This window comes from Lissotriton helveticus, chromosome 8 (assembly GCF_964261635.1).
Source record: "Lissotriton helveticus chromosome 8, aLisHel1.1, whole genome shotgun sequence".
Taxonomy (NCBI): Eukaryota; Metazoa; Chordata; class Amphibia; order Caudata; family Salamandridae; genus Lissotriton; species Lissotriton helveticus.
In genome coordinates, this window is record NC_136069.1 from 1,217,103,154 (window position 1) to 1,217,126,524 (window position 23,371).

The window sequence follows — 23,371 nt, forward strand, 5'->3', positions numbered from 1 at the left end:
GGAAACATTCTTGGTTTCCCCCCACCCTGACAACAATGCCAATAGTGAACCAAGAGGTATGTCAGCTGTTACATGCACCTTCTGGATGGGCTGGGTTGCTATTATAAATGGACAACATTATAGTTTATTAAATTAAACACAGAAGAAGGTTTTCTACAGCACACATGCTGAAGTCATGCATTTCTAGACCCTCTTATAAGTGATAATGAAAAAAAGAATGGTAAGTGAAATAAAACAATTGCTTATGATCCCACAATTTGGTCAAGTTGTGAATCCAGGGTTGAACCCAGGTTTTTTGGTTTCACATTGCTCAATTCAGCCATTAGATCTACTAACTTCACATCCCATATGCCCACCTTACACAGCCTATCCCCCGTGATCGCCACATTGCTGCCCCCCAGTCACACCACAGACCAAGCTTTTTGGCTCATGGGAAAACATTTGTGAGAACCCATGTGGCAGACTTAATTCTTGGTATAAGGTGCACCCATCGCAAAATGCTGGCACTTGTGCACTGGAGGTAATTATTGGCATAAAGGGCACACACGTCAAAATGCCTACTTTGGAACACTGAAGGTAATTCTTGGTATAAGAGGTACCAATATATATATAGTTGACTGACATATGTGTGTGTGTGTGTGTGTGTATATATATATATATATATATACATATATTTTATATATATATATATATATATATATATATATATATATATATATATATATATATATATATATATATATATATATATAACAAAATATCATTGTAGGGAGCATTTTGTTCATCTTAATTTTACCAATTGGTTGGACTAGGAAGTGTTCACGGTCCCTTAATGATAACCAGCCCAATTGCGTGGAACAGACAAATTGTTGGCAGCCGTGTCATGTGATCAAGCGCTCGTGGAAGCGCGAAACGTGTCATGGCGACTAAAAACACTGAAGAATAAAAAGCACTTGCACTTATTTTTGGGTCCGTGTCCGTATTTGCAGCTTGGAATTTTATCTTTGCTAAAGATCGGATTGTCTTGGAATGTGAAAAGCCGGCAGGAGTCTCTTCACGGCTTTAACGGACCCCCTCTCATCTTGGACCTCTGCATTTGAAAGAGACACGTTTTTCTGTGCAATCAGGAAAACTTTGACGAGTTCCGGAAAGGAGAAAGGCTGTGGAACCCCTTTGACCCGCACAAGCAACACACAGAGCCGAAAAGCGGACCGGGAGACGACTGCTTCGGAGGAATCGGCGTTTCTTGTTGACCGCTTGAGGTACGTGTAACGCGGCGAAAGTTGAGTCAAGGGGCGAGAGGTGTGCAAAGCCAAGGACATTACGTAAGCTGACTTCAGCATTTCGAATATCCAAGGCATTTAATTTGTTCAAAACAATCGGTGTGTTATAATGTCGTTGGACACGGTTTTGGAACGGGAATCTGCAGCGCTACAAATGTTCAATGAGGAAAGGGCGGAACCCGTCAAAGAAAACAACGGGACGGGTAGAACAAAGACTACAACAAGTTCAATAAAAGAAAAATTCAAAATACTAGAGAAAAAGAATCGTGCAGAACAAAGCAAGTGGTGGGAAGCTAGATCCCTGAAGATGTATCTAGATGTGAATAGGGTTCCTCGCGGGTTACGTATTTTATTCGCACCTAGTTATGAGAAGCCCAACCCCTCCATGATGCGTGAATGGGCCGAATGTAATTTGGACTGCTCCAAAAAATTAATGCACATCCTAGTTAAATACGCAGAGACAGATAGAACTGAACTCCTGGAAGAAATCAATAAAATCAATGAGGAGATAGAAGCACTCAATGAGGGTGAGGAAGCTAATAAACTGCGAAAGGAGATGTGCATTAGACTCAAGAAGGAGGAGGAGAAAATAAAGGCCAGAAAAACCTACAAATTTTTCCGAGACAAAACGGATTATGAGACAGGACAAATTTTCACTTTTTCTAAAAAATATGAGGCGCTGAGAAAGAGCAAAAAGACCGGCAAGCCACCTGCCGCTAAACCTAAAACAATATGATCAGAAACTGTCTCTACAAGTTCATCTGCTTCTGGAGTGAGCTCAAATCCGGACAGTGACTTAGAAAGGGAAGAGCAAGCTCGGGCTGCAGGTCCGAAGAATACCCTTGATGAGGAACTTGCCCTTTTTTGCAAGGACAGAATGCAAACATTACGCCCTCGTACGAAACAACAAAATTACACCGCAACAAAAATCGGAAACGGCGAGAACGGAGAAAAGCAAACAAGCGCAGGAGCAACACGCAAGAAAAGAGGGGGTTGGGGAAGAGGAAAGTAATGGTCGCCACAGATGTAGATAAAACCATTGTCAACCTATCTGGGATAGACCTGGACCAAAAAGAAAAAGAAATACTAAGTCTAGGCCTGACATACTGTCCCAGGAGGGATTTCAACTATGCAACAACTAGATTGGACATTTTTAGAAGTACACGCAAACTGAAACTCAAAAAATATTTCATTCTTAACAAATGTGGAAAAAACCCAACACAATCCGGCACTAGTACTAACATAAGGGCTGGAGAATGCTCTCAAACAACGGAAATGTTAATGGAAGAAATCAGAGAGCTTTGGGAGGCTGATTCTTCTAATGACAGCGGAACAGTCCAAAATCAATCTGGAGCAAACCCAACAGAAGCTCTCTCACATACCTCCCAAACTAAACAACCACTAAAATCATTTTGAGAAAAATCAACCTTTAATCAAGTGATGCTGAAAGATGCCATTGATTTGTTCCATGACCAGGTAACCAGTCAACTTAAAGAACTGTATATCAATGTACATAGGGGTAGAAAAAAGTATAACAAAGAGTCGGCTGACTATAGAACCCTGATGACCAAGTTGCAGAAAAACAACAAAGTAATTATCCGAGCCTCAGACAAGGGAGGTAATATTATTTTGATGCACAGAGACGTGTACTTAAAGGAAGCTTATGCACAATTAAATGACAAACAATGTTACAAAAGGTGCACTGGAACAGAATTGAAATTGATGTATGCCAATTGTTACAGAAAATTATCGAAATGGAAATCGGAAGGCCTCATAACAGGACCAGAATACAAATTCTTGAAAAATGACTACCCGGTGGTTCCAACGCTTTATTTTTTGCCCAAACTTCATAAGGATGCACAAAATCCCCCAGGCCGCCCAATCATTTCGGCCAGGAAGGGATGTTTGGAACACATGTCACAGTATGTGGATTTTTTTCTGCAGGGTCAAGTCAAGGAGTTACCATCTTATGTGAGTGATACCAGCGATTTCTTGTATAAGATAAAAGACATTGAATAGCAAAATGACTATTTGTTAATAGCATTAGATGTTTGTTCACTCTATACAAGTATAGTACATGCTGATGGTTTAAGAGCTCTTGACTACTATCTCCAGAAATCCTTACCAAACATGACAAAACATAGATGCATGCTAATAGAGATGGTGGACTTTTGTTTAAACAATAACGTGTTTATGTTCAACAATTTGCTGTACAGGCAACTACAGGGTGTTGCAATGGGGGCCAGCTTCTCCCCCAGCTACGCGTGTCTCCACATGGGCTGGTGGGAGGAGCTGGTCCTCAGGACTACACATGCAGAACACATGGAATCGCATATTGTAACCTGGCTGCGATATATAGATGATCTGTTCGTAATTTGGAAAGGGGATCAGGAGTCAGCAGAAAGATTCGTGCTAGACCTAAACACAAACAACCATAATCTACAATTTACAGCCACCCTCAGCAAAACATCTATCACGTTTGTAGACACTGAAGTCTTCATTGACCAAAACCAAATTGAAACTAGACTCCACCGTAAATCATCTGCGGGGAACTCTACCTTGCATGCGAGTAGCGCACATGTTAAACATCTGATTAACAGTATCCCATATGGGGAGATGCTGAGACTTAAGCGCATACACAGCAGGGAGAATGATCTTAGGGAAGCCCAACACAAATGTAAAATGAGATTTATGGAGAGAGGCTATTCAGACGTACAATTGATGCCGCCATCTCCAAATCAGGGCAGAAAAATAGATTGGAACTTCTAACCAGTGAATCTGAGGTAACACCAAATAGTGAGGACAACCCAGAAACTACACCTGTGTTTAGAATCATTGTGCAATACAATACCCAGCATAAATTGATTGAGTCAATTATCAACAGGAATTGGCCTTTGGTTTTAAGCGACCCTATGATAGGGAAAAGTCTCCCCAAGAGACCCTCTATAACCTACAGCAGAGGGCAATCTATGAAAGATGAACTTGTCAAAACTAGTCCAGAAGTCTTGGCTTCTACTGACTGGCTCCAGACCCATTCAGGCTTTTACAATGGTAAAGTCTGCAAAGCTTGCCAACAAGCGGTGAATAAAACTAGCTATCTCTCACCGTTTGATTTAAAAAAACATAGAATAGACAAATTACTCACATGCAAAACGGAGTTTGCCGTGTATGTCTTACTATTTCCATTCAATTTGCTCTACGTGGGTAGCACCAAACTCCCCGTACACAAAAGAATTTTACAACATTTGAGAACAATGTGCAATCTGGATAATACATATCCTGTGGCAAGACATTTTAAAACAGAACATGGGTCTAGTAGCCATGAATAGAAATATTTTGTCATTGACTGTGTTCCAAGCCGACGGGGAGGCAACAGGGAGGAAAAATTGCGCCGCCTAGAGACCCCCTACATACTAGAGCTTAATACCAAACATCCCTCAGGTCTTAACATCACAGAGGATCTATACACATGCTTGTAATGGGTCACTTCCCGTAGGGTCGCTACTGATAAATTGACAAAATGACATTATCAACAGGGAAAACATTGAGTTTAATATCTTTTTAGTGGTGTTTTAGATAAATATTTATGAACTAATATTTATTACATTTCTAAACTTTTTATCTGTCTTATCATATTTTAACCATGTGATGTATGTATGGTAACAATGCATTCGTTCTTTTAGCCATTATTTAACCATTTTAAGGTTTTTATTCATTGGCGTATTTATGAAACATTGATTGCACATGTATATATATATGCAGGTTATGATGGAAAAGTTTAAGATTTGTACACTACTATACAACTTGATGTATGATCTCAAACATAAACCCCCAAGGTTGGGCCACACTAGGGTTTCATGGGAGGGACTATCCTCGGGTATTTATACCGTTATTTTGCACACTTTTTCCACAAATAAAATAAGCAAGAGGCAATCGGGGTCACAATAAGTATTCATACCGTCATTTAACCCTGACTGCCAAACCCTCTAGCACCCACCACAAGGCTTTGTGAATGGTGCGATTGTAATTTGTGTCAACTTATCTGAACAAATGCAATATAAATGACAACGGGGCTCCTTTGTCATACTTTAGCAGTTTAAGACAAAACAATAGTTATAACTACAACTGAACACTTTACTAAGTGTCCAAACTTCACATGGTGCCCAAATCGAATAGATTACAATTTGTAGCGCTGCACTTTTTACAAACAAATGTAAATTTTAACCAGCACACCCTTATTGTACTAAATTAACGTTTTTATCAGGACATGGTTTTAAGTTTTTAACAAAATGTTTCAATTGCACATGTTTTTAACTACTGCATAATTATTTGGTTTAATATTGTCTTTTAGAAACATCAGCAAATTCATTTGTAGTTTCTTGAATTGCAAATTTCTTTTGTCTCTATTGCAGTTGTAGGCAAGAACATGTGATGTAAATTCAGCTGTATTTAAACCAATGTCCGATGGCAGCCGTGTCATGTGATCAAGCGCTCGTGGAAGCGCAAAACGCGTCATGGCGACTAAAAACACCGAAGAATAAAAAGCACTTGCACTTATTTTTGGGTCCGTGTCCGTATTTGCAGCTTGGAATTTTATCTTTGCTAAAGATTGGATTGTCTTGGAATATATATATATATATATATATATAGATGGAAATTCCTGGGTACTGCATCTCCCATAATGCACAGCGTAGACTCATACAGAGCGTCCCATCAGAGGGCGCGCTAATTAGCATATATAAGGAGACGGCCCAGGGAATGTGCTTGATTCAACTACCACACCCCTCAAGAAGAATCAATTTCGAAACGTGTCGGGCAATGTGGTACTGACTGTGAAAAGGGAGCTGGCTGGCGTCTCTCATACCGTTTTAATGGGGCAAGCTTGGAACCCCGCATTGGAGTCCGAGTGCATTTCAAACAACTGGAAGCCAAGCACGAACATCAATATATATATGTATATAAAACAAAATAAAATTGTAGGGAGCTCCTTGCACAGTGAAAAGGTGCTTGTGCTGAAAGTGATTGTGTATGCAAATGTATATATATATATATATATATATATATATATATATAAAATCCAAGCTGAAATAGTATTGTAATCATTACATTTTGTTCATCTTAATTTTACCAATTGGTTGGACTAGGAAGTGATCACGGTCCCTTAATGATAACCAGCCCAATTGTGTGGAACAGACAAATTGTTGCGCCCCAGTCAAAGTACGTGTTGTTTGTTCATCTACCGGGATCTTCCTGAGGACAATATGAGGAGACACACTGCATGATGAGAGAATACAATTGCAATCTGTAGTAACTGTATTTGTGATCTTAAGAGCTGTTAAAGTTAAGTGTGAAACCTTGTTTCCATGAAAAAGATGAGTATAAATCCAGTATGTAGACAGTTTGCCGCTTCTGAATTCAGCTGATGTTGCTCGCCTACATGAAACATATATGTATTATCCAAGGATCAACTCTGCCAAATCAGGTAAGTAAAACAAATGAACGTGGGGTGATAAAACTCACCCCTATGAGGTGCAAAGGATGAATGTCTTCTGTTCAGTCTCCTAATATTACACACCTTGTATGCAGGCCCAAAGTGGTTGCCTAGTTAGTTTAAAGGTACATTGTAAATAATGGATTAAACTGTGTGCAAAGTGATAAGGTTGGAATGGGTAAAAGCTTAAATGAATTTCTACCCGTGGTGTGGAGTTTCTGTCATAAATTTGTTGAATCATTTATGGTTTCTGTTTATAAAGCATAATAATAAACCAAAGACATTTTTAAAAACTCAGCATAAAAACACAGAAGGTCTAGAGACTCTAGACGATGGGCCGTGTGGGCTTTTACTTCCTTCCTAGTGCACGTCTACTGCAGAGATACAGTGCAACCAGGATTCACTCTTAAGCACACTGGCATGCACACGGCTTGAGGATGATACAAGGTAACATCCTCTAACAAGATGGACGCTTTTCTGCGGTGAGCTAGTGTTCCAGACGAAAAGTGAAGGAGTCAGTGTATAAAAAGCGAACTGTGTGAAAACCTTGTTCATAATTTCTATAGAGTACCACAAATATTCTGTGCCACACAGCAGGGCTATTCCATGAAAAATACAATATTGAATCTATGGGATACCATCAACCGAAAAATTGAGCAATTGCATGACAAGAGTAAGTCACAAGAATAACCAAAAAAAATCTGAAACTCAAGTTTCTATGTAGATGCTATACTTTATAAGTTTCAATATTCACAACCTCAACAACGTCTCAGATAATCAACAATATGAAAGGACAGAATAAACAACTGCACATTTTCACAATAAGTTAGGCCAACATTTGAAGATAATAAAACAATATAGGTGGGATATTGTTGAAGTAAACCAACCGCCTGCCGATCTTCTCATAATCATTGAGGCTATTGTCAAATCAAATCAAATAGCATTTGTATAGCACTGTCACCCCTTAGGGTATCTGGGTGCTGAGGATGCTTTGTCTCCGCCAAAAAGCCAGGTCTTGAGTTTCTTTCTAAACTTTCTAAAGTCCGCCAGGGAGAGTGCTGTTTGGAAGTGGAGGTGCATAATGGCCCAAATCTTGGCAGCGATGAAAGAAAAGGAGCGGTCTCCTCTGTGGCTGCAATGGATACTGGGGGTGCGAGAGCTAGAGAGGCAGAGCGCAGGAGTCTTGTGGGCAGGAGATCTCTGTATGCGTGTTTCAGGATCTTGCACTGCATATTTCTGGATGGGGAGCCAGTGGAGGTTTCTGAGGTGAGGGGTAATGCGAGTCCATGGGGTGGTTCTGGATGAGTCGGGCTGTGGTGTGCTGTATGGTCTGAAGTCTTTTCTGGAGCTGTATGGAGATTACAGTGTAGAGAGCATTGCCACAGTCGAGGTGGCTGGTGACGAGGGCTTGTGTGATGGTCTTTCTGGTGTAAATGGGGATCTATTTGAAGAGTCTGTGGATCATGTAGAGGGTGTGGAAGCAGGAGGCAACTGCGTTGACTTGTCGTTTCATGGTATGTTGGCTGCCGAGGACGATGCCGAGGTTGTGTGCATGTTCTGATAGTGTTGGTGCAGGTCCGAGTTTTGCCGGTCCCATTCAAAGGTGTTTCTTCAGACGATCATAACTTCAGTTTTGTTGGAGTTCGCATCCATTCTGCCACATTGGTCATAGCACTGCAGAAGTTTGATTTTGGTGTGGGGGGGGGGGTCCTTGGTGAGCGAGAGGATTAGTTGAGTGTCGTCAGTGTAGTAGATTATGTTGAGTCCGTGGGATCTGACGAAATCCGCGAGGGGGTCAACTAGATGTTAAACAGGGTGGGGCTGAGGGATAATCCTTGAGGTATGCCGCAAATTATGTTCTTGAGTGCAGAGGTGAAGGGGGGGCAGTTGGATGCTCTGGGTGTGTCCTGAAAGGAAAGAAGTGATCCACTTGAGGGCGTTCTGCTAAATACCGATGTTGTGGAATCTGTTAATGAGGGTGTGGTAAGAGATGGTGTCGAACGCAGCAGAGAGGCCGAGAAGGATCAGGGCCACAATTTCTCAGAAATCAAGGAGGGTTCTGATGTTCTCTGTAGCAGCGATCAGTGCTGTTTTTGGCATAGAATCCTGATTGTGAGGCGTCAAGTAGAGGGTGTTGATCCAGGTACTTGGTGAGCTGTTGGTTGATGGCTTTCTCAAGTACTTAGGCTGGGTATGTGAGCAGGGAGATTGGTCGATAATTTTTGAGATTGCTTGCGTCAGCATAGGGCTTTTTTTAGTAGGGGTCTGACCGCTGTGTGTTTCCCTTTGTGTGGGAAGGATGCTGTGGAGATGGAGGTGTTGAGAATGCTCATGAATTCCGCGCTGATTAGGCTGGCTCCAAGGTTGAAGAGATAGTGGGTGCAGGAGTCGTTGGGCACCCCAAAATGGATGGATGACATGATGGTTGTGGTGGTCTGGGTGGTGAACGGAGACAAGGTAGTTATTGTTTGGCTGGTGTTCGCTGGTTGGTCGAGGTTGTCGAGGCAGAGAGTGGAGTGTTGGGAGTCAAATGTGTTGTAGATGGTGGCAATCTTGCTGTGGAAGTAATCTGAGAGAGAATCACGGAGTTATAGGGAGGGGAGATCATATTCTCTGTGGCTGTCGGGTTGGAGCATTCTTTGACGATTTTGAAGAGTTCCTTTGTGCGCTTGGCTGTGGTGTTGATGATGGCTATGATGGCTGCTCTCTTGGCTTCCTTTACCCACAGGTTGTACTTGCTGAGGGCTGCTTTGTAGGTGGCTGTGTCTGAGGGGTCCTTGGTGGTGCGCTAGCATTTCTCGAGTCGATAACAGTTGCATATCTAAGTGTGGTTCTATGATGAACAGGTCATTATAATGTCTAATGCTGAAGTATACCACATCTACGAGGTGTACGACCTGGCTAGTTCTGAGGCTTTGTTGGTTTTCTCTGGTTTGAGTGCGGCGGCTGTTGACAAATTTGTTGATTCAGGCGGAGAAGCACAGGACAGCCTGGTCAAGGTCTAGGGAAGTTTCAGGTTGTGTGGCGCAGAAGGCTTGTGTCCATAGGGTCACGGTTAACTTGCCCCAGCTGCGGTGGAGGGTGCTGTGGTGCATGGCGGTGGGGGGCTGGGTGTCAGAGATGGTGAAATGAACAATTCTGTGGTCAGTCCAGGTGAGATCTGTGATCTGGGTGAATTTGATTCTGTCACTGGAGGTGAAGATAGCATTGAGTGTGTGTCCGGATTTGAGGACCAGTTGGGTGACACCGATGTTGTTAAGGTTGTCCAGGAAGACAGTGGGGTCGTCGACATGGAAATTGTGGTCGCCAGGCAGAATGCACTGGGTGGGATTGATGGCAAGGGGGGGAAATAAGGTTGGAGATGGCGTTGCAGAAGGGTGCTCATTGCTGAATTGTTCATTGTGTTCAGCAATTACAATACATTCTACATATACACTTTAATATTGTAACAAATATATGCGGTTGGTTTGTAAAGGATAAATATTTTGGCAAATATTTAAATGTTGTTGGAAATATAAAAGCTGGATTGCATCCCTAAAACACTGTAACAAAAAGTTTGACCTTTATGTGACATTAATCCCCCCTGCCTTCTCGGCCCAGAGATATTCGGAACCCTCTTAAGGCATTCCTACTGTTTGCATCTCAATCGTGTGTCATCCTGATGGGGCTCAAAGAGCTGTGAATGGAGTAGCGAAGCAAATATAACCACACTTTTCAAAGTAAGCAAGGAGACTTTATATTGACTATGGTGGCACAGATAATATGCTTCTGTACAATGAAGGGTTAAAGGGAGGATGGTGCTAATAATTAATGAGTGTCTAAATGGATTCATGCTGAGGTGTGTTGTACTCATGTGGAAATAACTTGTAAGAACTGTGTCTTCTGTTTTGTGTTGTATACTTGATTAAGTACAATACAAGTTAATTAAAAAAGTTTTTAACTATAGTCTAACATTAACCTGCAAGGAAAAATAAAAGAAATCAGCATGGGGGATCTAGCAGTGAGCTATGAAAATATTATTAATTACAAGGAGGAGTTGGTGGGGATGAGAATGTCTCTCCAACACTGGAAAGTATGTGCCTGAATTCAGAAAGTGGATGGATGAGCAGAGAAGAAATTATTCTAGGTTTGTTTTTGGGGTTTAATCAGTCTATATCCCACTTTAGATGTAAAAGCAGTGAAAATGTTTTCTGCTATTCTCCCATTAAACATCAAATAGGAATTGACTAAGGTTTACTTGCAGCCTCAGTGAATATAACTATTGAAAGAATTTAATAATTACTGAATCATGTGCTGATCTTCTCATCGTTGGAAAATAAAGACATTAAAACATTCACATTAAGAATTCACTTTGAATTTATTAAAAACTTACTTTTCCTCATCATATAACTCTCCAAACAAGATGTTTTCTCTGAGTGTTGCATTAAAAATCCATGCTTGCTGAGCTACATATGCAAAACTGTCACTAGCAGATATAGTACCCTGCAGTAAATTCATCTGGAAACAAAAGTTAAAGAAATATATTAATTAATATGAAATAAAAATATAGTCAGCTCAAACAAGATATCTGGTGAGTCAAGGTGCCTTGAAAAGCCAACTTTTTGTAATAGAGTGAAAAACCTAGTTGGTAGAGGGTACCTGCATTTCCCTGTTGTGACTCGATATTGTAATACTGCTCCTAATGGCTACTATGGCAATGGGATATGACTGTTGTAAGCAATTGGGTTAATAGTTGGGAGGGGTGAAAGCCCCATTCAAATAATAAACATAAGCTTTCTCAGGATGACCCACAAAAGTAAATACACCTGTGGTTAACCCTCTGGTAGCTTGACACAAAGCAGTCAGACTCAACTTAGAGGCAAAGTATTTATGCACCACTCAAACAGTAATCAATCAGGATTAATAGAGCACGGCAAGTCACCCATGAGTGTCTCAAGACATTGGATATGCTAACTGCTTCAAATTGCTCTGTTCATTCAAACAGCCAGTTCCTGAGTCCTTTCCTCAATTCCCAGAGCGATGAGGGGGCCCTAAGCTGCAGGGGAGAGGTCATTCCAAGCTTTGGTAAACAGGTATTTTTATTTATTTTTATTTTATTTTAGGAGTTTTATATAGCGCTAGCTGGACCTGAGGGTATGAGAGCGCTTTACAACAAGTACAGTTAAGTGCAGTTATGCAGTACAGATATTATGATAGTCCATGGAGGATCGAGCCGCGTATAGCTCAGATACGAGAGCGGGCGGGCAAGGAGCGGGTAGGGTGTCGTTCATTCTGGACGAGCGTCTAATCATATTCTAAGCTTAACCCGGTGGGAGACCGAGAGGATTTATGGCTCCACGTCAAAGTCCACCGTCAAGAGAATACAGAAAGATGGAGAACCGTGAGAGGAGCATCCTTGGAACCTATTGTTTCGCTCGAGAGCGGTCTAGGTCTTTGAGCAGGTTCTTGAATTTAGGGAATGAGGGGATCGTTCTGATGTGGGGGGATGGAGTTCCAGATTTTTGGGGCGTTACCAGCAAAAGATTTGGCTGCGGTGTTTTGCTTGCGGGTTTTCAGAGGGATGAGCAATAGAGTGTTGGAGCTCCTGAGGTTCCTGGACTGGCCGGCTCTTTTGAGTTTAGCGGCTAAGTATTTCGGTTTGCCTGTGTGTAGGGCTTTATGCGTGAGGCAAGGTGTTCTAAAGCTGGCTCGAAGTTCAGTTGGAAGCCATTTAAGTTCCCTGAGTGCAGGAGAGATGTGGTCGATTTTTCTTAGTTCCTGTGACCATTCTTGCTGCAGCATTGAAGGTTGTTTTTAGGGGTGCTAGGTGAGATGTTGCTGTTCCGGTTAGGGCTGCCATCCCATAGTCGATTCTGGAGAGCACCAGTGCTTGCGTGGCTTGTTGGAGATCTTTAAGAGGAAGGAAGGGTTTTATTTTGTATAGTGTTTCAGGTTGGGAAAAGCACTTTTGGCGGATCTCGTAATGTGCTTTTTCAAGTTCAGTTTCAAGTCTAGGGTAAAACCTAGAGATTTTACCGAGTCCGCTGGGGTGAGGGTACCATTGAGGGCATCGATGGCTTTCAGCCATTCTTCAATTTGGGGGTTTTCGTCTCTGTTGGAGATGAGGAGTACTTCCGTTTTCTCTTGATTCAGTTTCAGGTGGTTGATTGTGAGCCAGTGTTGAACCTCCTTGAGCGTGGTATTTAATCTCCGGATGACGTCGGAGGAGGTGGTTTTCAGATAGAGTTGCGTATTGCCTGCATATAGGTGGAAAGGGATGTTAGAGTTCCTGAGCAGTGTGGTAAGGGGTTCCATGTAGATGTTGAAAAGCTGGGGAGAGAGCACTGACCCTTGGGGGACACCTCTATTGACTGGTTGGAAGTCGGACTCAAAGTTTTTGATTTTTATTCTTTGTGAGCGGTTGTGAAGAAAAGAGGAGAACAAGTGGAGGACTGTCTCTTCAAGACCAGCTCTTTCTTGGAGGACCTTGAGGAGCAGAGAGCGATTGACTGTATCGAACGCGGCCGATAAGTCTAGGAGGATGAGAAGGCAGCATTGATCTGAATCCAGTGACTTGTGAAGATCGTCTAGGACATTGATGATTGCCGTTTGGGTGCTGCAGCCTTTTCTGAAGCCAGATTGATTGGGATCTAGGAGATTGATGTTGTCCAGGTGATGAGTCAGCTGAGGGAGTACACATCTTTCCAGGATTTTGGAGAGAAGGGGTAAGTTCGATACAGGTCTAAAGTTGTTCATATCCTCAGTGTTTAGTCCTGGTTTTTTCAGTAGTGGCATGACTTGGCCTACTTTGAGGCAGTCTGGTACAATTCCAGAGCTCAGAGAACTGTTAATGCTCTTGCACCATATCGGGGCTAGGGTGAGCTTCAGGTCCTTGGCCAAACGCGGGGGCAGCTGGTCTTGAGCATGGGATGATGGATTAGCCATTGAGATTAGATTAACTATCTCTGCTTCCTGAATAGGGATGAAGGAGGACCATTGTTTTGGAGGGTTCACGGAGGCACCATCCTTAGTTTTGTACGCCTTGCTCTCGGTGGCGGGGAGAGATTCGCGCCAAGTGAGAGGTCGATCTTGTCATTGAAAAAGACGGCGAAGTTGTCGCATTGTTCTTTGGATGCCAGTATTTAAAAAGTCGTAGGCTTGGATGTTTGATTCCTGATGATATTGAAGAGTGCTTTGGGACTTTTTATGCGGTGTTTAGCACAGAACAGAAGAAAGCTGAATTGTTATTCTTAATGTGCTTTTTGTAATTCCTGCGGGCTTCATTAAGTTGGTCACGATGGAGGGTGGAGGGATTGTTCCTCCAGATTCTTTCTGAGGCTCTGAGCTGCCCTCTTTCTTCATTGATGTTAGTTGAGAACCATGATCTGGAAAGGATGATCTTATTTTTTTTTTATTTCAGGGGGGCAAGGTAGTCAGGCTGAGCATCAGATTGACGTTGTAGAGAGAGGTGAGTTCAGTGTGATCAGTCGCGCTGGGGAGGAGCAAGCTAATTCTTTCTTCTAGGTCAGACCGAGGGCTCTGAGCTGTGTTCCTGACCCATTTGGGGGGTCCTGATTGGGGGGTTGAGTTTGGACCATTTGGTTGATGTGGAAGAGGATGATGTGGTGGTCTGAACAGTCTACGGGAATGATGTGGTCAATGTTGATTGGGTTGTTTTCGGTAATTATTGCGTCCAGGGTTGCTCCTCTATGGTGAGTTTCTTCTGAGCAATGTTGGGTCAGATTATTTTCCAGCAGGAGGCTATTTAAGGATTGAATGAGCGGGTTTTGAGTTTCATTCCATCTGAGATTGAGGTCGCCAAGAATTATTTTGTTAGAGTTGCTGAGTGCGCAGTGGGCAATCAGGTTGGTAAGGTGTTCCCCGAATTCATTGGAGTTGCCTGGAGGGTGGTATAGGAGATGACAGAGTAATGGCCTTTTAGCGCATGTCTTGATGTTGACTGAGAGGCATTCAAAGGAGCTATACACGCAAGAGGTAATTTCCGTGATAGAGATGTTACTCTTGTGAATAATTGCTATGCCCCCGCCCTTATGAACTTGTCTATCTTTGTTGATCAAAGTGAATCCGGGAGGTATCAACATGTCCATAAGAGTGTAGGAGAGATTGTTTAGCCAGGTCTCCGTGATGAAAGCTATGTCTAAGTCATGGGAGAGGATGGCTTCTGCTAGTTCTGATGCATGCTTATGGGCCGATCTACAGTTTATGAGCATGCATTTAATGGGTGGGCCTCCTTCGTTCTTGATCTTGGAAGGTTGGGCTCTGGGTAGGGAGGTTAGGTGCGCTGGGGCTCTGGGGACTCTTGGCGGGGGATGGTCCCTTCCGACTCCCGTAATTACTTGGATCTTAGCATTGGGGGAGGGGCTCCAAGGGGGGTCATAGGTTGAGACGGCAAGTGCCGCTTCCTGGGGGGAAAGTATGGATTTGGTGGAGGAGTTCCCCGGGGGGACATAGGATGAGGCCAGAAGTGTCACTTCCTTAGGGGAAAGTGTGGGTTTTGCCCTTCTGGGTCTATCTGAGCGGATCTCGTTCCCTGAATTGTTGGTCGAGGGTCCAGAACTTGGGGGGGGCATGAGGTCCACAGGGGGATGTTATCTTACTCCTTCTGGGTTGGGAGGTGATTGGCAGGGCGGCAGAATGTTGGGTGGGCTTTCAGATTGTGGCCAGGGTGGAAAGGGTTTCGTTCAAGCCTCGTATCAAGATTTCGAGGTGGGATTCAAGTAGGTTGAGGCGAAGCATTAGGTTTTCCGAGGGGAGAGGGAGGTAGGCAGGAGTATCAATACCCAAGGAGGGGAGGAGTGGGATCCGGTCAGGTTGGTTAATGGGGGAGGAGCTGCCCGGATTGCTTCTGGGAGGGCTCCTGGGTAGGGGGAGTATTGGCTCAGGTTGAGTCGCGTCTCGGTTGGGCCGAGGGTGGGGGGGTGTGAGGAGGCTGAGCTTGTGGGTAGCTCTCCTCTCTGGATGGCGAGTTGGGATGGGAGGGGCGGCAGAGTTGGATGGTGCGGCTGTCGGAGGGGGTGCGATCCCTATTCAGAGGGGTAGAGAGGAGGAATGAGTCACTGGAGGGCAGAGGAGGCTCGTTGGGGGAAGGGGAGGGGTCGGGCCGAGTCGTGACTTGAGCACAGGTGCTTTTTTTTAGCGTGAGGAAAAGGGTGTCGAAGACCTCTAGGTTATCGCTCTTAGACTGAATCAAGACAGTGCCGTTTTCATAGATGGTTATGGAGATATTGCCGCTAAGGGACTGGTGGTTCGGCAGAGAGGTAGTCAATTTGCGGCTATGGGCTGTGATGGTGGTTTTGGAGATGAGAAGATGCGTGTTGAGGATGGTGGACCAGTCTTCAGGTCTTACAGTGTGGAAGGTGAAGTCCATTTTTAACTGCCCTCTAGAAGAGCAGTGGTAAGTGTCTACGCCTAGAGTCTCGGGTGTTGCCTGATCAGTCTATGTTTGAGATGCCTTTTCGCTTTACTATAGAGGCTGGAGGGAAAGAGATTGCGAATGAGTTTGGTCCGTGGGGTATCAGGTAACTAGAGGATCGGGGGCAGGCAGCCGTTAGGGTGGCCGGTGGCATCTTATCTAGGTTGGTGAGGAGGTTAGTAAGGAAGCGTGTATAAGCTTGTATGGAGTAGGGGGAGTGCCGTGTGGAGGAGAGCTAGTTGTCAAACAGGTTGGTTGGTGTGGAGTAGGGAGGGTGCCGAGCGGAGGAGAGACATCTATCTGGCAGGTTGGATGGGTGGGGAAACTTGAAGAGTAGTCACTCGTGCGGAGGAGGCAACTTGCTAGGTGAGCAGAGGAAGTCGACCCTTGGTGTGGCCTTACCGTGTGGTCAGTGCACCTGTGATTTGGTGTGGCGGTGGGACGTGGACTTGAGCTCCGGGAGGGTGTGATTAGCGGAGTGACCGGGGGAGCCTATCCTACTGTGGGTCCAAGGCCCCATTGGAGTGGTATTGGGTTGGGGCTCTCTTGAGACCAGACCAGGATAGGGTCCTGGTAGACAGTTTGGGGCATAGCACCTCGGGGTTGTCACCACTGACCTTGGGGATTCTTTGTGTGGCGGTCTCAGAGGATTCCAGGGGTCTTCTTTAGGTATTAATGCTGAGTCCTCTTCGAGTGGGTTAAGAGGCTTCTGTTGTGCAGTTGGTTAAGTTGTGTCTAGTGGCTCCGCTGTGTCTTGTGGCTCTGCTCCCGCCTCAGGCCATCATAATAAGCGGTTGTGGTCTCAGATGCCCCACTTTGCGATGGCTGAGGGCTCGAGGTAGAACGGAATCGACCTGTGGGCTTATGGTGAGCCTCTATCTCTCATTGCTCTTATAGTTGGCTGCCAATTTTGTTGCAAGCATCACAGGTTCCTACCTTGTTGGGACCTAGAGCTCCTCACTTTCTACTGCCAGAGGGCTCGTGGTAGCACCGGGTCATCCTATGTGCTTAGAGTAGGCCTCTTTCTATTGCTGCTCTCCAAGGTGGCGGCCATTTGTAGGTCAGGCATCTCGGGCTCCTGACTTGTGGGGTCCTAGAGCTCCTTGCCTGTCCCATGACAATTTAACTTCAAGGAGGGTCTGAAATGTCAGGCTTCTACTAACTGGTGGAATTCCTGGTGTCCGGTGACGTTGCCGGTCTTCTCGTGGCAGGAACCATCGATCGTTCCCTAGCGGGCGGCCATTTCAGAGTCAGGCGCTGTTGCTGGGGAGGAACGAGTCAGAGCTCTGGCTCTGCAATCCGGTGAGTCTCTCTTCTTAGTACCGGAGCGGAGGTCGCCTCGTCGATGGTGAGGCTCCCGGGAACACCAACCTGCCTCCCCGGGGCGCTCTGCGCACGCTGCCGAATTCGGCAACCTCTTGTCGCCTCCTTTGTTTCCAAAATGGATGGATCCTCTCCCGCGGACCACCTTGGGCTCTAACGTAGTCCGGTGAGTGGGGCAGAATTGTGCCGTTCTTTCGAGGGCGGGGGGGATGGGTCGCTCCGGTCGGGATTTGCACTGTTGTGATCCCGGACCAGGAGCTCAGCCCGATAGCTCCTTCCCTGTTGGCTCGATGGATTGGGGGCTGTCTGGAAGATGGAGGCAATCTCAGGAATCTGGTCAGATGGTGAAGAGTCATTAATTTGTTGATGTATGTTGGTCCTTAATTGAGCAGGGATTTGTTGGCGCAGGTCAATATCTTAAACTGCTATTTTGGCTGGATCAATGTCACGGTTCCAATCCTTGCCAATAGGTGATCGTGATTCCACGGGAGCAAAGAAGGAACTCTACGCCCCCAAAAGACAGCACCAATCTGAGGATCACTTCACCTCCAGACTAGTACACTCTCTAGTGGGAGAGAAGAGACAAGAAAAATAGGACCACTCTGGCTTTCGGGGGGGGGGAGGGACAGCAACAGCACAGGATACACAGTCTTGGATTTGTCAGGAACATAAAATGTCCAAGTCTGCAGTCACAAGGAAAACAACTATTAATCTACACAGACTACAGCTCAAAACACTAAAGACAAGCTTTGCTTTATATTATATAAGCGTTCTTTGTGTACATTTATCAACTCACCTTAGGTCAATCTTCTCAGTTGACAGGTAAAAATAAACACTCCATTGATGCTGCGAAACGCCCGCTATAAGGTAGCAAAGTACAATTGTCTCTTCATGAAAATAACAACATTGATAATGACGTCTTCGTCGGTGCACAGACCTTTGAATTGTAGGTCATGTAACTTGCCAAACTAAGAAAAGAAATCAAGCCTCCGATTCAAAAACAGAAACGGGCTTCGCAGAAACTAAAAAGTAAATGCAGAAAACAGGACGCGAAGGAACGATACCACTCGGGGTAGTACAAAGCAACAGGAGGATGCAGGTAGAGAGGACGGCCAAGCACAGTGTTCCGAGCCTCTGGATCTTATCCGCTCATGCAGATTTAGAGAAACTCGATACCGAGGGGGCAGTTTAGTAATGCGGGACCGCAAGGAAATTCTGCGCAGGGAAACATGACTGGGGCTCAGCACACGAAACGCAATCCGTCAAGGAAACTGACGACGAAGGAGACGTGATCAAGGTGCGTGATCCGACTCCGATTCAGAAGTAAGCCAAGCAACGCTCAGATCTTCCAGCCCTCCTTTACTTCTTTTACTTTGCCTCAGATGTTTCTATAATAGCCAATGAGCATACACAAAGAAGACTACTCCAGTTCCTGCCTAGATCTATAGTGTCAAGTTGCATTCTGGGTACTATAGTTTATATAAATAACAGACCATGAATAGAGGGTCCGAGGAATGTTTAAAGACCAGCCTAGGTTAGATTCCTCCTAACTCATGTGTATATAACTGAAAAACCTGGGGGTCTAGTAAAGGAAGTATTAGTAACAACCTTAATGTTTTTACCTCAAAGTCTAGAAAAGTACAACCAGGTACAGCCAAGACTAATTAGTTCCGGCTCAGGATAAGGAATATCAGGCAGGTGGGCCACCAATGATTGTAAAGGAAACACATTTGTTTAGGATTCCCATCAAACAATTGTATGATCAATATTATCACTTGGTAATCCTGTTAGGGTCGCAAGTCTCTAGATCATTGAGACTGGGATCGTACCCTTTCTCCGAAAATGGGATTCTAACCCACAATCATTTTAGGACCATGTGACTCTGATCTTGAGGGAATCAAGTGTAGTGCAAAAAAATTATGAAAGTGGTGAGATTAAAATAGGATAGGGAACCGCAAGAGAAATTATTTTTTATTTAAGAAAGAAGCGGCCTCTTCCTGCAGTAATAAATATTTTTGCAGTTTTAACCAAATAGCTGCAAGGGGGCCAACATGTTTCAGCCTAATGGGAAAGATGCCCTAGGCTTTCTTCAGGGCCTCTGTTCTGACTTATAAATGCTACTGCAAGTGAAAACTAATGTGCTAAATTAATTCAATAAAGTGTTAACAAAAAAGGATATTATTTTCCATCATCTGTTTTACTTCGCCGTGTCACCTGGTGTCAACAGACATCTGAAACAACAAACAAATAGTGAGCCCACCATTAGAATCCTCCTTATATCTGTTACACTGTCCAGGAGACAATAACAACGCTCTATAGGACAGTGGTTTACTCACCCAGTGTGTCAGGGGAACAGACCTCACCTCTCCTGGACCTGGCTAAGGAATAGTGAGACCCCGCTCTGTGGAGGCAAGAAATCCTGAGCTTAAAAGACAGCAGAAAGGATGCCTAAAACTGTACTGCTCTGTCCTCTAATATAGTCTACTCAGGCACATGTTATCTCAGCCTCTCAGAGCCATACTTGCTCTCTTAGTCCTCACTCAAAAAAGCTAAAATCACTCAGGTGCATGACCCTTATCTCTAGCTATATTATTGCGGTGTTTTCAAGATGAACTCAAAGGTAGCAGTCACTTCAGCAGTTTATCAACCAGTCACCTATACTTATGCTGTCTATAGAGATGCTGTCTATAGAAAACTCAAAGGGGGTGCTGGTTAAGCAACTATTCAGCAAGTAACCCACAAACTGAAGGCTATCCTAATAGTGCCTCAAAAGGATAATCTTGGGTACTCATTCATCTGACCCCAAACAGAATTGCCCTTCGGTATCGTGCTACTTACCTGTCCGTCGTTGCCTCGGACTGATCCTGAGTCTGGGGGAGGCAACGAACGTGGCGTTTTTAATGTCTCCTGGACAGTGTAACTGATATAAGGAGGATTCTAATGGTGGGCTCACTATTTGTTTGTTGTTTCAGATGTCTGTTGACACCAGGTGACACGGCGAAGTAAAACAGATGATGGAAAATAATATCCTTTTTTGTTAACACTTTATTGAATTAATTTAGCACATTAGTTTTCACTTGCAGTAGCATTTATAAGTCAGAACAGAGGCCCTGAAGAAAGCCTAGGGCATCTTTCCCATTAGGCTGAAACATGTTGGCCCCCTTGCAGCTATTTGGTTAAAACTGCAAAAATATTTATTACTGCACTGTTCTTGTTTTTTAACAGGAAGAGGCCGCTTCTTTCTTAAATAAAAAATAATTTCTCTTGCGGTTCCCTATCCTATTTTAATCTCACCACTTTCATAATTTTTTTGCACTGCACTTGATTCCCTCAAGATCAGAGTCACATGGTCCTAAAATGATTGTGGGTTGGAATCCCATTTTCGGAGAAAGGGTACGATCCCAGTCTCAATGATCTAGAGACTTGCGACCCTAATAGGATTACCAAGTGATAATATTGATCATACAATTGTTTGATGGGAATCCTAAATAAATGTGTTTCCTTTACAATCATTGGTGGCTCACCTGCCTGATATTCCTTATCCTGAGCCGGAACTAATTAGTCTTGGCTGTACCTGGTTGTACTATTCTAGACTTCCAGGTAAAAACATAAAGGTTGTTAATAATACTTCCTTTTCTAGACCCCAGGTTTTTCAGTTATATACTATAGTTTATACCCAAGGGCACAGGAGACTCGGTGTGTAACAATCAGGAGCCAGTATAGCTTTTTGAGGTGCGGGTGATCCGAGCGCATTGTGGGAGGTAGAGGATGAGTTTTGCTGCTTCGTTTTGTATTGTCTGTTGTCTCTACAGGAGGCGCAGTAATTTCCCACATAGAGAGTGTTCCCTTAGTCCAGCCTGCTGGTGACAAAGATTTGAGTGACGGTCCTTCTGCTGTTGACTGGGAGCCACCAGAAAATTTTAAGGAGCATGCATAGGCAGTGGAAGCAGGTGGACAAGACTAGGTTTACCTGTTTCTGCACAGATAGCTAGCTGTCCAAGATGATGCCGAGGTTGGGGGCGTGGCCTGCCGGAGCGGGGATAGGGTCAAGTTTTTTTTGGTTTTTTTATTCTTTATTTTTCAGTTTTATACATTCATGGTCAAAATGTAAAACACACAGCAGTACACAGTGCAGGCGCATACATAAACAAATGCAATGCAGTAAAAATTATATGTTACAACCCATGGCGACAGTACACAATGGAATAGGGGGATAAGTTAAGTCACAACACCAATTAACCCGCAGGGCCCTCACAGCATCCAGAATGGTCCACCCTCCCCATCAGACCCCAGCTCAAACAGGATTTATATAATAGTGTCACACAGAAAAACAATCAGAACATGGGGGCTCACTGCCACCCCACGCTCCTAGCCGACCCCTTCAGGAACAATACCATTAGCAATCAGAGTGTCTGCCTTATTGCGTTTGTTGATGATGTATGCTTTGTACGGTCCCCAAATATCCACAGGACGTGAGGAGCTGGGCACTAATGTTGCGTATTCCTTGCAATTTACATTACAAAACGCTAAACTGCAAAGCCATGACTGCAGGGAAGGGACCCTTCTGCTACTCCATAATAATGCCACCTCGCGTTTGGCCGACAGAAAACCAAGTGCAGCCAGTTTCCTGACCTTCTTGGGGAAATTAACCATATATCCCAACAGTGCAATCTCAGGAGAGGGGATCAATGTCATGGAGATTATGTCCCCCAGCGTGGCGTGCACCAGTAACGCTGTATCTTTGGACAGGTCCAGGAGAGATGTGCAAAGTCAGCAAATGTAGCTGAACATTTCTGGCATTGGTGGGGTCTAGCGGGGTCTATCTTGTGGGATCATGCTGGGGTGTGGTACATTCTGCGGAGAAACTTGAAGTGGAGCAGCGTATGCCTACTATTCAGGGACACCTCCCTCGTTACCGTGCAGCACTGTTCTCATTGGTCATCTGTGATAGGCCTACCTAAATCAATCTCCCATGCTGTGCCAGTTTTAGCGTCAGAGAACGGTCATGACATCACATATTGTTTGTACAATTTCGAGATCATATGCCCGCCTGTTGGACACTCTATAATATAGGTCAATGGTGGGGCCGGTTCAGGAGCAACCGGAAATGAAGGGGAAGGTGGCACGCAACATGGAATACATACGTTTCATTACAAAGGCATCCATAAAGGAGCAGTCACTAAACTGAGCTTCCTCTGAAACCGAGAAAACACGATCGTCTGGGAAAAGGTCACCAATCGTGTGGATCTGAAATTTCTCCAATGTGCGCTGAACCTGAACCTCGCCCGTTATGGGGAGCAGTGAAGAGTTTGGTAGAGGCAGCGCCGGGGAGTACAACTGGACTAAGCCCAACAGCCTACGCAGCTTGTCCCATGCCCAGCAAGTGGTATATACAGTCTGAATGTCCTGAGGGTCTCTTGGGATACCTTTGGGTAAAATGGTGGACAATTGCTGCAGGAGTACTAAATCGGCTTCCGGTTTCAAATAGGGGACACGTGCGTCTGAGTGATACCAGGTATAAGCATAGCAACATTGTGCGGCCAAATAATATAAATAAATGTCCGGAACCCCAAAGCCTCCTCGCTCATACGGCAGGGTCAAGGTCTGCCAGTTTACACGCGGCCTCTTGTCTCCCCAAGCTAGTCGTAAAAGGAGCTGTAGAAAAAAGGCTGGATAAGAGGAATGGGAATATTGTTAAAGAAGCACAGAAACCGTGGGAGGATTACCATTTTAACAATGGCCACTCTACCAGCCATCGACAAAGGCAGCCGCAACCATCTCTCCACCTGCGATTCCAGTGAACTAATAGCCCGGCCATAGTTTAGCCTGATAATAGTGGCAGTGACTAGATGTATATAAACT

The 23,371-nt window shown here is 44.4% G+C and overlaps 1 protein-coding gene across 3 annotated transcripts in view; it reads right to left on the reverse strand.

The window, feature by feature from the left end:
• Nucleotides 1-23,371, reverse strand: part of LOC144773252 (ATP-binding cassette sub-family C member 5-like) — a 2,136,031-nt gene that overhangs the window by 1,070,932 nt on the left and 1,041,728 nt on the right. For all 3 annotated transcript variants that reach the window (XM_078658154.1, XM_078658153.1, XM_078658155.1), the window contains exon 12: nt 11,147-11,271. In XM_078658154.1, the coding sequence (XP_078514280.1) occupies nt 11,147-11,271 (125 nt within the window). The remainder of the gene's footprint in view (nt 1-11,146; nt 11,272-23,371) is intronic.